Source organism: Eutrigla gurnardus (genome assembly GCF_963514095.1).
Source record: "Eutrigla gurnardus genome assembly, chromosome: 6".
Classification (NCBI taxonomy): Eukaryota; Metazoa; Chordata; class Actinopteri; order Perciformes; family Triglidae; genus Eutrigla; species Eutrigla gurnardus.
In genome coordinates this window covers 13799293-13815944 of record NC_139920.1, presented here as the reverse complement: position 1 = coordinate 13815944, position 16652 = coordinate 13799293, and the positions used below count along the sequence as shown (strand labels likewise).

The window sequence follows — 16652 nt, the reverse complement described above, 5'->3', positions numbered from 1 at the left end:
AACACTCTTACCTGTAGTTTGCTGAAGTGATGGATGGTCCTCATCAGTATTCAGCATCCCTGAATCTGTTGTTGTCTCTCTAGGCACTCAGTTATTTCATTGGAATGGAATGGTAAACTGGATGATATACTGCAGATGGACTCTCTCTCTCTCTCTCTCTCTCTCTCTCTCTCTCTCCACGCTGGAAAATAGCCTGGTGTTCGATCTTCCATAGAAAACAATGGCCGCAGGTGTTTTGACAAGTGTCACAAGCTGCTTTTCTTTCATAGAAACCTGAAGTGAAACTAGAACTCCTGGTTGCAGTTCAAGAAAATAGAAAGCATATTTGATCACCACAATGATATTTACAATAAATGCATACTTCCTGATGGTGCACACTCTTCTGGTCTTGATCACTCGTTTGGTGTTCTGGGGGAGCGGCTTTTTTGGTTCGGCGATGCGTTCAAAGTCAAAATCTCTGTGGTTTTTCCAATTTACCTTCTCTGCCTTTAATTTCTAAAGGGCTTTAACAAATATAATTTCTCATAAACCATCTTAAAGTGGATTAACTGGTAAATTGAGGCCCTTTGAGAGGTTAAGGAACTCGATATGTTGACCTTCCAAGACCCGATATGGCTTTGTAGCTTAAAAATAATGTATCAGAAAAAGAAAGAAGGAAGCAAAGATAAACTGGGGAAAGCAGTCCTGATTACTTCATATTAATATTGAGGTGTGATAAAAGGTTTTATAAAGTTTTGGGTAATATTGTAATTGAAGCAACTTCTGCTATCAGTCTGTAGCCTTCTGTCAAGAATGTATTAAAGACGCTATGCATTCCTTGTAGCTCGGTTTTAGAAAGGCTTTGTGGGCTTCGTCTGGTGAAGCCCCTGTCAGCCCCTGACAATTCAATAGCCATTTACCTTCATTTTTCTCCAAGTTTCTGTATTTGTGCTTTACCATTTTCTCACCTTTTTAAATGTTACTACTCCCCTGAGGAAAATCTGTCTTACCCGTTAAAACACCTCTGCTTCTGCTTTTCTTGCCAAAAGACATTATCCCACTGATATTTTACAGCACTCATTTCACCTCTCTACACTACTACTGTATTTTGCAGATGCTGCTCCACTTTAATCCACAGCTTGCTCTGGGCTTCTGTCAGCCTCAGGCCCGATGCAGATGAACAAACAGCAACGTTATGAAAGGATCCAACAATTCGATACAAGTTGTTTGCTTTAATTGGAATGCAGAGTCATGAGAGAAAAAAAGGAACATGAGTACATTTTTGGTGCACTTATTGATCCAAATAGTGAACACTCAATTTACATTCTTTCAGCTCACATTCATCAGCGTTCTTTCATGAAAATGTGATCCATTTGGAGCATTGACCCTTCTTTTTCTTTGTTCATTGTGTTTATGAGGGACTTTCTGAGCATTGCCATTTGTCAACATGCCATTGGCGTCAGTACATGTTCCTTCAAACTATAAGCCAAACCAGAGATCTGGCTGTGATGTTTCCAGTAGTTTCCTAATATAACGATATTACTTTAAGTCAACTATGCAGTAGTTTGCTTGGAAAAGTGTTGTATTTGAAGGGATCTTCTTTTTGCATCTGGAAACTAACTAAAGGCTTAAATCAAACTTAAAAGGATAGTCGATTTCAAATGTTTGGCACACACATACCAATAACACAACTGGGGTGAGCTGTTTAGTTCTGCCGTGGTGTAAGATTATTCCAGCTCTTTGTCTTGTCTCACTTACAATGTGAGTGCCAAAAAGACTTCTGCAAAAGATGCACGGCTGTTTCCTTGCTCTCAGCTTGTCCTCCATGATGGTGGAAGGGTACAATTTCCAGGTCAAGCAAGGAGAGAGGACACGAAGAAGCTTCCCATATGAAGGCAAAACTAAATGATAGGAGATCTCCCAGTGTATTATTGAGCACTACCACACAAAGCCATGAGTTTCCTGCAGATTCCATTATGTGCCAATGACCTCAGCTTGGCTAGAAATACACAGACAAACAGCGAGGAGGGGTTCCACTGGGTAGACTTAGGTGGATATGACAGGCTATTCAAAACTGTCAACAGCCTGTGGTTTATAAACTCAGGTAATGAAAATCCCTCTGTGTTTGAATGAAGTACAATAATGTTGACAAGTAATCTCAGCTGAAGCCTTGTTGTCAGAGGATGGAGACAGGACCTGGCACATCTGAATGGGTTGTGAATAATTTGAACTCTCTCTCTTGTCAGTGGTGAGAAAAACAACATCCATTAAAAAAGATTAGAGCAGTAATCGTCAAAATGAGGGAATATTGGATCATTACGTAATAATCAGGTATTCTAAGGAAACTGCTTCCCCATAGATAACAGCCATCAAAGTAGTCTCTAGCTAAAGGACTATTCAGCAGGGTAGCTGGCTCTTACAGCACTAAAGTATAGCAACAAAGGCATTTTTGATTGATAATCAATGTCTGTGTGTGCTTTTCTGTTTTGTCTTGTGTTTCATTGGAAGGAGAACATATTAAAAGATGGACTTAAACAGGAAAAGATGGCAAAAGACACTCAATGCTTATGAACTTGTGTAATATCGGCAGTTGTGTCGTAAGATCAAATGCAGATATGCGAAAATCAATTAATCCATGTCAAGTTTTGGACAAATCAACTGAAAAATATGTTTTTTTTTTTGTCAAATTTAACTTCCAATGATGAGGAAAACAAAAGAATGAAATAGTAACTCCAAATGTACAACATCAACAATCGACTACAAGTGTACATTTTACTACCAATAGTGTATACCGCAGTGTATAGATATACTGCATGTTCATCATGAAGAAGAATATGTATCTGGTTGTGGCTAAAATGTTATAAAATTGTTGGTTGGATAAATTCATTGTTGCTTTTGTTTATTTCTTCCAAACCTTATTAAGCAGGTTGTTGATCATTTTAACTCTGGTGCTTTCCTGTATAAGACATTTGTTGGTGCATCAGCATACCTTATGTACAAATGTCATATACTTACTGCTACTCCTGTACATGGGTCACAAAGTCGATTTGTACTCCAATTTCTAACCTTTGCATTTATAAACATCGAAGTGTATGAGGCATGAAAAGGTCTCCCTCTGAAACAAAGTTGTCTTATTCATGTTCGGCACTGTATGACCTCATTTTCTGTCCCAACCTACAATTTTCTGGGTGTTCAAGAGAGACATCCTCGCTTCCTCCAGCCTTCTTTTACATTTAGGCTTTTACATTTACATTTACATTCTTTTCACCATTGTTGTTGAAAAAGCACGTTGTAACATTGATCCATTGGTTCAATTAAAGGATCCATGATTCTAAACTATCTATTCTTCTTTGTGATTGATTAACAGCGGTATGTGACAGCCCACTGGTAGCCAATCTGCTGCCGTCATCATTTAGAAGCTCCTCCCAGCTAACCAGCAGCCATGGGCCAGTCTTTGCTAAGGTCAACAGGAGAGAAGGTGAGAAATTACCATATTCTTAGTCCATATGCCATATTCTTGACTTTGTACATTGTCTATCTTAAATATTTAATCATGTGCTGGTACATTTCAAGAAGAATTTATTGCCATAGATAATCACTAGGTTGATCCAGGCATTGGCAGATAATTCATACTTTAAGTGGTGCAGGACATTGTGTCAGTGTCTCATTAAGACTGCACTAGACAACTTAACACCATGGAAAATCCAAGTGTTTTAGTTTTAAGGTTTGAGGGACTTTATAATCCAGAATTCATTAGTCAGACTTATTATAATATGGCTGCACAATTCTTGATATAAAAGTCTTCTTGAGGTGGGAAAAGTGATTATGTCATTGTGATTTGTGAATTCAGGAGCGGGAGCTCACTCACTGCCGTTAAACTATTTACTGTTTGACTAATTTATTTGACGAACCATACACACAAAATCTTGATGAATAAGGATGAGCCACACATGTTTAAAAGTTTTATTCATATTGTGCCATCTAACTTAAATTTTACTCTAAAAGTCCACTTTGTAGTTTAAACCAGCTGTCTGTGCAACATTGAAGGTTACAATATTGTAACCTTAGTTCTATAAGCACAGATGCAGTCCATCCGTTTCACCAGTCCTGCATCATTCTCAGGCCACAACACGAACTGGGCAAAGCATATAACGTTGTTCCCCTGTCCCCCACATGGGGTGGAAGATAAAAAGCATCCAGCTTTATAACCCTCTACCTGAAACAACACCTTAAGTTGTTGGAAACAAAGGTAAGATTTGGCCTGAAATGTGTTCAGTTCTGTTCTGTGAGCTGCAGTGATGCATTTCCTACTCAGGACAGGAGGGAGTATTTGCCTCTCAACAGGACACTGAGTACCAAACATCAAACGGGTAGGTTAGATGAGTAGGTAGGAAGGTAGATAGGAAGGTGGGTGGGTAGATGGGTAGGTAGGAAGGTAATAATAATAATGCTTTATTTTTGGATAGGGACAGTGCACTTTAATGAACATAAAAGCATCTCTGTAAACATGCCGGATTATAGCAAAGCTGCTAATTTGCATCCGTAGTCCCAAATAAAATAAAGGTAGATAGAAAGGTGGGTAGATGGGTAGGTAGGAAGGTAGATAGGAAGGTGGGTAGATGGGTATGTAGGAAGGTGGTGAGTAGATAGGAAGGTATAAAGGAAGGTAGTGAGTAGGTAGGAAGGTAGATAGGAAGGTAGTGGGTAGGTAGGAAGGTAGATAGCAAGGTGAGTGGGTAGGTAGGAAGGAGGGTGGTTAGGTAGGAAGGAAGGTAGATAGGAAGGTGGTGGGTAGGTAGGAAGGTAGATAGGAAGGTGGTGCGTAGGTAGGAAGGTAGATAGGAAGGTGGTGAGTAGGTAGGAAGGTAGACAGGAAGGTGAGGAAGGTAAGTGGGTAGGTAGGAAGGATGGGTGGGTAGGAAGGTAGGAAGGTGAGTGGGTAGGTAGGAAGATGGGTCGGTAGGTAGGAAGGTGGGTGGGTGGGTAGGTAGGTAGGAAGAAGGGAAAGCTCAGGTTTGCATATTTCCCCAGAGCTCAGTCACTGATTGTGGTGCCAGAGTAGACAATCATATTTATCTTTTACCATCGCTGTAAGAATCATTTCACCAACTTGTAGACAGATTGAAGATAAGCCAGCAAAATGTTGTATTCTGAGTAAACGTGATTGTGAAGGCTGCACAGTTTATTTCACACATTCCAACACATTGCAAGAAATTGATATGAGAGCACACTTGTTGTGCCCATTTCTTGGGTCTGTAGGCACCACTGAAACATAAAGCTAATCATACAGCTGGATCCATTCCAGCAGCCTGCAGCAGGGGTTCACAAATGATTTATCATACCATTTGTTCATTTATTGTACATGTTAAGTGACATTTCACCATGTCAAAAACATTTACGTTAAATTCAAATTACATTTTAAAACACCTCAAATCAGAAGAAAAAAAGAGGAAATAATAAAAACACCATATTGTAAATTCAACTTGTCATAGTAACAAATAGACACAAGACTTAAGTCAGACTGAACACTAGGCTCACGCTCCAGTTAAGAAAATGGCGGACACATGTAGTGAGGTAAAACACCAAGCAGACAAGGCTTATGTTGTTCTATAACAAGTGTGCATGAATCTGGGGTTAGCTTTCACCTTTGCTTCTATAAGTGAGGCTGCAGGTGGCACACTGGGCTATGTTCTGGCAACCACAATCAGGGGACAGTGACTCACTCTCACTGCTGAATAAGGTCAGGGGAAAGCAAAACTGAAGAACATAGCCAAGTGTCTCCTCCATCACAAAGTAGTTATTAATGGACTCAAAAAAAACTCAAAGACCAAATGGCCAGCTGTGATACAGAGGATACAAAACTCCCACATGCCCCCTTGGACCTCACTGTTGCTAGTTAGTCCCGTCTTGGCTGTTCAGCCCTTATGGGAGCTGGCTTTGACAGGGATGTTCACACATGGCATCCATCCATTTAATCTCATTACAGTACTGCCTCCACTTCCAGTGATATGCCCTGCTATGGGGCCAACCACAACGGGAGGAAGCAACAGTCCTCCACTGACATAATCGCATTAATCGCAGTTAGCATGTCATGAAGTTGGGGAGACGCCAGAGATGGGAGCTTTGACACAGAGCTCAACAAGGTTGCTCTAACAGAGTACTCTGGGTTAGAGGCTAAGGAGGCGTAAGCTCAAACCTGATGGCCATAGCAAAATACTTAATTAAACTGCTGGTGAGAAGCAAGGCTAACCCCAAAAATGTGAATTACATATCAACCTAGTGCTCCTTATACAAGCTGATCAGTAGCAGCATGGCGTCGTCTTGTTTTCTCCTACTAGGCTAGCAGCAGTAGTAGGTTTTCTTTCTGGGAATAAGTAAAATCAAATTGGGCGCTGCTGTCCACCAGTGCCAGCTTGTTTGGTGCCAACACATTTGATGTGTTGGGAAAGTATGGAGCCCTGGAGGTGACATGAAGGGGGGAAAAAAAACGAAGGTAAAAAAAAAACAAAAACTGAGAAGCGGGTATGTACTGGGGACAAACGCGAGATCTCGAGAAAGAAACTCGAGATCTCGCGATAGAAACTCGAAATCTCAAGTTTTTTTTTTTTTCAATAAATCTTTATTGAGTGTCTTTTGGGGTCTGCAGCCTTCGGAAGACCCAGCCTACGCGGTCTACGGAGGCAACGGGTCTCCTCCTCCGAAGGCTGCAGACCCCAAAAGACACTCATAAAGATTTATTGAAAAAATAAATAAATAATAATAATAAAAAAAAAAAAGAACTCGAGATCTCGAGTTTCTATCGCGAGATCTCGAGTTTCTTTCTCGAGATCTCGCGTTTGTCCCCAGTACATACCTCTTCTCAGTTTTTTTTTTTTTTTACCTTCGTTTTTTTTTTTTTTTTTACCTTCGTTTTTTTTCCCCCTTCATGTCACCTCCAGGGCTCCGTAGGAAAGCACCTCATGATCACTGATTGCAACTGAGTCAAATCTAATATTTGACTGTGCGGAGGAGCATTCCCCGCAGGGTTGATTAGGCACATCATAATTGTTTGCATGCTTATGTACAAATTTCACCAATGACGAACTCTGCAATGACACTGACGTCGGGACCTCAAAAGATGCCTTCAATCTCTGTGTTGTGCGCTATTTTGCTACTCAAGTGTTCTCATCTCTCCAAAAACCCTTTTGCTTTACTGATGTCACTTCAGTCCTTCCGCTATCGTCTTATCTCTTGCTTGTCATCATCTATTCCTTCCTTGTCTCTGCCATATCCTGCCCTTCCAATCTCTTGTTGTACTCCTTGTCAAGTGTGGTCTGCTGTAACTGTAATTTAAAGAGCAAAGAAAACATTGAGATTACTTCATTCTATTTTACAGCCAAAGGTTAATGACAGCATTTAACATTTAAAGGCAAATGCTAATGACAGTATTTAACATCTAAACTCTGTTTTGGTTTTTCAGTGGGCCACACTGATAATTGCACATTAGCAACCACTGTAATTACGCTGAAATAGGCTTTGAGCACTTCATCAACCCTCAGTAATCTTTTTCTGGTAGAGCTCATTTAGATTGAAAAGGGAGACATTAGCAGGGGGTGGTAGGTTGACATTAAATATGTGTGGGAACCATAGAATGAGGTATTGATCTTCATATATTGTTAATATGCCACCTCTAGGTGCCCATTTTATGCTGCCCTTAAACACCTCTTCTGGTATAATACAGCAGCTCCTCCGCTCAAATCCTCTTAAACTGAGTCACTCTCTCCATAAATCTAATTACATGGATAAATATTTGCTCCTTGACAAAATGCATACAGCCCCTCACCTTTTTATATTGCTTCCTCAGTTTCATATATTTTATGAGCCAGTTTTCTATGCTATAACATCCATTGCCCTGTGTTTTCCAGGTAAATATGTTTACTTCCAGGGACACAGATGTAATAAGCCACTGTGCCGACTTTTGCTTGACATTTTCACCTTGTTTTCAAATTAAGCTTTTTTTTAAATCACATGGGTCTTTTGAAAGCCTCAATTTCTCTACTTTCCATGTCTTTGTTGTTTAGCTATAATGACGTGTTGCTTCTGTGTGACACTGCTTAGTGTACTTCCCATTGAATAAAACTATTGATACCTCTGCAACCTGCAATCTTCATTGATTTCTTCTCCTATAACCTCCCTGTTAGCCCGAGTCACATTACTTAGCAATTCTGTTACTTCATTTTCCACATGCCTACCACGTTGTGTTTAAATTCCCGAAAGCCAATATCTCCAGAGACTTGGTCCTAATTTGACTTTGCTGCAAGGCCCCTAAAATTGTTTTCACTGCAGTACCTGTTTTCAAGGTCTTTGTTATGGTCATTACCTCACACACATTTTCCATTGACCTGCTGTGTTAAAATCAGCACCCTTTACACCTTTAACAACTTTTGTTGTTTGCCCTCTCTGATAATGTATATCTAATTGTGATGTTTGTTTACTCTGATGCTGAGTAATTTTGTTTCATAAATAGCATTATCTCCCAGGTTGTCAGAAAAACACATTAACTACATGACTCTCCCACTCAAAATTAAACTCCTCTTTAAGCATACACAGGCATATTTACAGATTTTGACCTGGTAATATTATAAGTCTGTTGGCTGTCTCTTACTCACGTTGGGTGATTGTTTCCCTGCGTAATGGCTGGTATCCTTCCCCACTATCCATCCTGTTCTCATCTTCCTGTCCCCCTCAGTGTTTTCACCTTTCCTTTTACCCCTTACTGGGTGGAAAAACAGTATCAGTTTTAATCAAACATAACTTTTATTTGGCGCACGCACCCATTCCATCTATTGAAGCCATTGCTCCGATAAGAGTTGTCAGCCTCCATTTCCCAGTCAACACAACACGATGTGAGATTTCGATTAGGATAGAATGGATAGAAATAACATGCGTGGCTTGTGTTTTTTTTATTGTCTTATTGAGAGAGACGAAGGCTCAAGTTTTTTTCCCCCGTGTGGTGATTGCTTTGTCTAACATCAAGGGACTCTCAGCTCATGTCTTTGGACAATATTACTCAGTTTTTATTAATTATTATTAAGAATGAGAAGGAAATTATGTGATTATGCTAACCTGACCAACATTATAGGATAACTCTTGGTCTGGTTTAGGCTTTGTGGCTCACAGCATCACGTAGAAAATGGAGACTTTCACAGCTTCACAGTGTTGCAGAAGTACTTGGAACACATTTATCAGAGAAGTTGAAGATAGTTAACCCTCACCGGTGAATGAATCACCAAAGCTCATGCAGAATAAATCTGTTATTTCTTGTATAATTACATTTCTGCATTTCTGCTGTCAGTCAAGCATATGATATCAGGACAGGTTTGACATTTAAATAGTAGCACTTGTATACACATGGGTGGAAAAGGGCTGGAGGGTTTAAAAAAGACAAACTATCATGGTTTCAGATTTTTTTTTCTTCGTGTGATGTGTTAATCCCTGCTTAATTCTCAACTAAGATCTGCTCCACATTTAAGATAGTCCCAGTGGCATATGAAGGTTTCTCAGTTGGTTTCCACAAATGCAGGTTGTTATTTTGATTTTAAGAGATGTTGGATAAGAATAAATTGAGATCAATAGAATATGGAATATGGATACAAACTTGTTATCTCTTGGTATACATTTCATCTCCCACCCCTGCTGCCATGAAAAAAGAGACAGAATCCAGATCTGAAACACATCCATGACCTGTATTTACTAGTTGGGGAATGTGAAAATGCACACCAAAATCCTCCACATGTATCCTCAGTCGATTAGCACAGTCAGGACCCTTTTAGTACTAAAACACTGTTTGTTTTCATTGGCCTCTAGATTAATAAATTTTAATCAAGAAACATTATGCAATTTAGCTAGGTACATTTAAAAATCTGCTTCTGTTGATTAAACATGTACTATTCAAGCTTGTATTGATTTTAGCTGCAGTTTTCCATTGACCAACACATACTCATCAAGACGGTCACACTTTGTTCTAATAAGTTTCTGGTCAGAGAACTTTGGCCATGATATTGGGTCAATTATTCAAAACAGGAAATGCTTTACCATCTTTATTTTCTGGACTTTGTATCAAACCTCATACCTTTTTGGGCTGGATCGAAATGTTGTTGTTTTGATGATTTAAAACTTTTATTTTGGAAATTAAAATATTAATGTTTATGTTGAGACAAAGTGTTACATTTTGGAACTTTTGTTGTCTTCCTCATGTTAAATGAGCAAAAGGGATTCATAGAAAATCGTGTCTACAGTGTTTCAAGGACATCGTTAAAGTCTCAGTGTAACACTAATGATGTGCTTTTATAGATTAAATCCCAAAATCATTGCATGTCTGTCTGAGGAATGAGTTTCCCATCTAAGAAGTTTCTTCTGGTTATGGGACTGTTTTTCAATAATCATTATACAGACAGTATTATATTTGGCAAGATTATACCATTGTTAATTATGGTATGAGAGGCAGAGATGCCTGTTATCACTGGATGTACTGTGTTTGCATGGATCTGAAGTGATCTACCTGGTGTATTATTGATGTGTACTGTCTGACAGCAAACACTTTGTCATGGTTGGGGGTCGGGGGTTTCCTCCCTGTCCAATTCTCCAATCTCTGATCAGCACTGCTGATGAGGATGTTTTGGTCGAGTGGTCTTCTGATGTGGTTGACCAAAAAATCACGGTGACTCCTGACTGGTTAATTCATTGTGGTAATGTGCTAATTTGACTGTCCAACAGAGCGACAATGCAATGTTCCTCAACTGTTAACCCCAATTACCTTCCTGAATAGAGGGAACATGCATTGGGGGTTATCACAGACAGTTAGGTAGAGAAAACAAGAAGATGCACTGGATCAGAATGTATAACAGACATTATTGTTTTTTTGTTTGTTATCAAACAAGTTATGTGTGACTAATAGTGGATTTAGAATCACTTCCTCCTCACAGATTTCCATTCATCAATCCTCTCTCCCTCATGTTGTGCTCGTTCTATTTTCTTCCTCAGTTCCAGATGAGGTATCTACCTCTTTCCATTTTGTTTCTTACCATCTCCCGCTCTTCCTATTTCCTCCACTACAGTCCTGTAGATGTCAGTTCACAGTTCATCTCTTGCTCTCTCTCTCTCTCTCTCTCTCTCTCTCTCTCTCTCTCTCTCTCTCTCTCTCTCTCTCGCTTCCTCTCGTCTGTGTACTTCACGTCTTTCCTTTGCCATCTAGTTGTAATCAGAAAGGTCATTGTGTCTGCTCTCTCCTGTGCTGTCAGTGTTCGTGTCTGACTGTGGTAGTTATTAGCTCTGGCCTTTAGCTGCTGCCCTAACGAGCAGGCAGCACAGCACGGAAACAGCTGGTGGAAACAAAACAACAAACAAGCAAGAGGAAAGAAGATGCCCTCAGACACAGATGTTTCCAAAACAATACGTTAATAGGATCATGAAATCATGTTAAATATGTGTATTAGTATTACATTGTATATTTTGATAACATTATATGATTATTCTAGCATTTACCGGTATTCATTTTTACAACTACTTATTACTTAAATTATATTTTACCTAAACATCACCTTTTACCTAGAAGTGAAAAGTGTGACACTACCAACATTTGCAATTGATTTGGGCTTGAATGTAGACATATTTGATTCATGTGTAAGTACACAATGCACATTACAATGATGGTCCAACAAGACTAAAATCCCACAGCATGCCCCCTGAGACTGTAGCTCAGTACAAACCAGGATGTTTTATTTAGATACAAGTTTGCATTATTGTTGTAGCTCTATGTGCAACAACCGACAACAAGTAAATGTGCCTGTACTCATTGAGATATTTCACTTTATTTCAAACTGATGTTACCAACTGTGTCGTCCTACTGCGCTTCCATGAGAATCCCCCCCCCCCCCTTCCTGTCGGAAAAACATATTTCCGACAGGACATATGTAAACATCCTAATGGGGTTCAGGTTCTGTTGTGTTATCAGCCATTGTTATTTCAGAATACAGTGGTTTCATAATAGATGTGATAAGGTGAGGGTATTTGTGTCTGAAATGTTGTTGATGATTTCTGTTGACCTTGTGTCAGCATGACATCATCTTGGAAACACAAGCTCAAATGTGTGTGCTTGTGTGTGCTTGTTTGTGCCCTGTAGGAGAGAATCCCTCCATCTGTTGTTCCGTTGCCAATGGATTTGCTTTGCCCTGACTCAGCACTTTTTCTTTTTCAACAAGCATGCGTGCACACACACACACACACACACACACACACACACACACACACACACACACACACACACACACACACACACACACACACACACACACACACACACACACACATCTCAATATTCAAAGTGTTGTTATCTTGTTGCAGCCTTTTCCATCATCCCCAATGTTTCTTCATAATCAGATTTTGCCAGAACTCTCCCTTCTCTCTCTCTCTCTCTCTCTCTCTCTCACACACATTTTCTCTGTCTCACACACACACACACACACACACACACACACACACACACACACACACACACACACACACACACACACACACACACACACACACACACACACAGTAAGGGATGCCAGCCCCAGCATCCGAAGTACAAATTAAATTGCCACCAGATGATGGAACAAAGGTCAGCTACTGTATTAAGGCACAACTCTCACTCTCTGTTTCTCTTCCTCTGCTGTCACTCTTCTTGGCTTACAAAGACACAAACCATACAACTGTCTTTTTCTTTCCCTATAATGCCCCCCCCTCTGACTCTCTGCAACAGGTTCCACATTTCTGAATAAACAGACATCCACAGGATAATGAGGGTTTGTTTTTGTTTGCTATTTGGAACATGTTGGAAAAGATCATCACGGTGGAAGATTTGAAAATAGTTTTTGCAGCATAAACAAATATATATATATATATATTCTCTCCAACTCTTTAACGCCACAAACCACTCATGGACTTAATGGACTAATCATCATGTCATTTATGCTTTTTCTATTTTTTTCTAACTTCATTTTGACAGAATTATGCAGTTTACTCATTTGTTTTCGTTGCTTGGTGAACAGCAACAAATTTCTTATGCCTACAGGAACATAATATTGGGGTGAAATCAGTTGAACAAATCTGCCTGATATACAGTTTTTATATCGCTGAAACAATGCCTCCATATCAAAAATGTTCTGTAACACTACAGGGATATGATGCAACACTGGACCTTTTACAATATGCAATATGTTGTTAAACACAAATTGCAGTATCCAGATGTTGAACGCTGATAGAGACCTAACCACACAGACTTAAGGTTGGTGATGAAGGTAAAGAGGGTGAATATGTATCATATATTCAGAATCAATTTAGATCTTTGTCGAGATCTGTCATCACTTTGATTTTAAAGGGTCTTTTCATATGTATGTACCTTGGATTCAATGTTGCGTGTCAATAAAACAGGAAATACTTCCTTTTATGGAGAGCCTTGTGTCTGCTCTGCCGACGTTTGCCTTTTCCACCCCAAGATATCTGAAAATGTGTTGCAGTAACACAGTATTGATGTAGCCACACACTGAATATGATACTGCATGCCAATGAGGATTTATTTATTTGTATAACTAACTAATTCTGGTTTTCTGATTGCCTTCCATTAGTGTTAAGTCACAATGAACAATGGGTATATGTAGAAAACAGTCACATGTTACCAGTCAAAATCCAATTATGTTTTTATAATTGGCAAATTTAGTTTTTTTCATATGTGACATACATCCTCAAGGGTTGTACAGTTCTAATGGGACTAATGTGTTTTAGACTACAATTTATGAGTTAATCTCATAAATCCCTGTATGTCGTCTCCAGCTGCTGCAACAGCTGTCCGGACGGAAAGGGAGAACGTTACCGTCAAAAACATAGGAGGGATGTCGGCCTCTGCAAATCATTGTTGAAAAGATAAACACTTCAGCTCAGCAATGTGCTTCATATCGGTGTGGAAGTGTGAATTAATTATTTCACAGCATATTCCTTTACCCTCATGGCGGTTTCACCTTGGTTGTCCCATAAAAAACTGAGAAGAAACATTAAATGGCAGGACGCATCTTGACACTTAAGTTGTAGATAGTCATCAAACTGCTTTAAATACACTGTTTAAAAAAATAAAGGGAACACTAAAACAACATAATGTAACTGCAAGTCAATCATGTTTCTGAGATATCAGCCTGTCCAATTAAGAAGCAGCACTGATTGGGAATCAATTTCACCTGCTGTTGTGCAAATGGAACAGACAACAGGTGGAAACGAGTGGCAATTAGCCACTGATGGCAATTAGCCACTGATGCTCAAGTTTCAACTCTAACAGTCCAAAATCGACTCCATGAGGGCGGTTTGAGGGCCCGACGTCCACAAATAGGGCCTGTGCCTACAACCCAACACCGTGCAATGCCATTGGCATTTGCTAGAGATCACAGAGATTGGCAGATTCGCCATTGGCGCCCTGTTCTCTTCACGGATGAGAGCAGGTTCACCCTCAGCCATGTGCCCGATGTGACACGGTCTGGCGACGCCGCGGAGAACATTCTGCTGCTGCAACATCCTCCAGCATGACCGGTTGGGCGGTGGGTCAATGATGGTCTGGGGAGGCATTTCTTTGGAAGGTTTGCACAGCCCTCCATGTGCTTGCCGGAGGTACCCTGACTGCCATTAGGATGAGATCCTCAGACCCATTATGAGACCATATGCTGGTGCAGTGGGCCCTAGGTTCCTTCTAATGCATGACGATGCTAGACCTCATGTGGCTGGAGTGTGTCAGCAGTTCCTGCATGATGAAGGCATTGATGTTATGGACTGGCCTGCCCGTTCCCCAGACCTGAATCCTATTGAGCACATCTGGGACATCATTCCATCCACCAATGCCATGTCGCACCACAGACTGTCCAGGAGTTGACTGCTGCTCTGGTCCAGGTCTGGGAGGAGATCCCTCAGGAGACCATCCGTCGACTCATCAGGAGCATGCCCAGGCATTGTAGGGAGTGCATACAGGCACATGGAGGCCACACGCACTACTGAGGATTGATTTCATTAATCATCCTTATGTTGTTTTGTTGTCAACACATTGCACTTTGTTATGAATAAAGATTTCCAACTGTAATATGTTATTCATTGAGAACTAGCATGTGGTGTTTAGGGGTTCCCTTTATTTTTTTGAGCAGTTTATCATCCTGGGGCTGCACAGTCTAATCCATTCCCTCCAAATGTGTGTATCGCACATAGCCCACTTAATGTCTTTGATTGTGAGGATTTATTCATTTAGTTATTATAAAACTAGAGGAAGGTGTATGGCAGGGTTGTAAATCTTTGAGCACGTAAATGGACTTAAATCACAGCCGGAAATTTAATAAAATCGTGGGGCTGTACTACAACATTTCAACGAAAAAAGCAGGGGAAACCTATGAAAATGCAGACTACTAATAACTTCAGAAACAGAGAATTTGCTAATACACCTTCCCATTACGTTAACCCTTCTCTTTGGCATTGTCTGTCATCTGCAAACTCCTCACCACTAACCTCTAGACAGTATGCAAACATACTGCATTAACAAGCATCTTTTATTCTTATCCTAACTGTGACATTTATTATTGGCCAGCTTTAAAATTGCAGCATGGAGCGTCCAATACAGACTATAAATTCATGGTTTTAAAGATTAATTTCAAGTAGGTTAAAACGTAATGAATCACATTTTACTGCTACAATTTGTCTCTTGATCTTCACTCTTCTCTCCTGTCACCTCTGCCAGCCTCTGCATCTCCGCTCTCCTCCATCTCGCTCTCTCTCAAACACACGTACACACACACGCACACACACGCACGCGCACACCATTACAGTTTTCTCAATTGCTTTGGCTCATTTCTTGAAACAGTGTTAACATTCTCACAGCCTGTGGTGCATTTATCAAAATAGCTTTAATGATCCAACGTGTCCAATGTTATTTTTGTCACATGAACTGAATGCTATCCAGATGCCGATTTCAACAGTACAATTTTTTATTTTTTTTTGCAGTATTACACATTGCACTTACATTTCCATGGAATCTGTTACTTTATTTTCAATTACGGAAAGATATTGTCTTCCCCTCACGACACCAACACGTTGCTTACTCCTCTCCCTCTTTCTCAAGCAGGAAGTTGCCCTTGTTCATTATTTACCTGACCAGGTTCCTCCATGTTCACAAATTGTGGTGATTCTGTTGTAGTCAAGCTCTATAAATATGTTTTGCAACAGCCATACACATGAATAGTAGGCTGATGTAAGATGGGAGAAATTCCCCATTCGTTAGTGAAGTTCAAGTTTCAACTGACAGACAATTTACCAATTTAAGGGACATTACGAAAAAATCCTTAGTACAGTAATGATATTCATGGTAAATATGACAGATTTAGACAGTCAAATGGACTCAATCGTGCATGTGATGACTTACACACTGAAAGACTTCCTACATTTTTGTTTTGAAGAGAACAACTATTCAACTAAGAAGCAACATAATCAGTTTTGATCAGCAAGATAATAATCAACTGGTAATTGTGCAAATTGTAGATAATTGTACTTACTCATTTGCATTTATGTGCTTAAACATTGCAATTTGTTTAAAAGAATGATACATTCAAATGGATTGCCAACCAGTGCCCAGT

At 39.9% G+C, this 16652-nt stretch overlaps 1 protein-coding gene across 1 annotated transcript in view; it reads left to right on the top strand.

Moving 5' to 3' along the window:
* Nucleotides 1-16652, top strand: part of LOC311014292 (contactin-associated protein-like 4) — a 77284-nt gene that overhangs the window by 7300 nt on the left and 53332 nt on the right. Inside the window, exon 2 of the mRNA XM_084010828.1 lies at nucleotides 3347-3457. Within this exon, the coding sequence (XP_083866954.1) occupies nucleotides 3347-3457 (111 nt within the window). The remainder of the gene's footprint in view (nucleotides 1-3346; nucleotides 3458-16652) is intronic.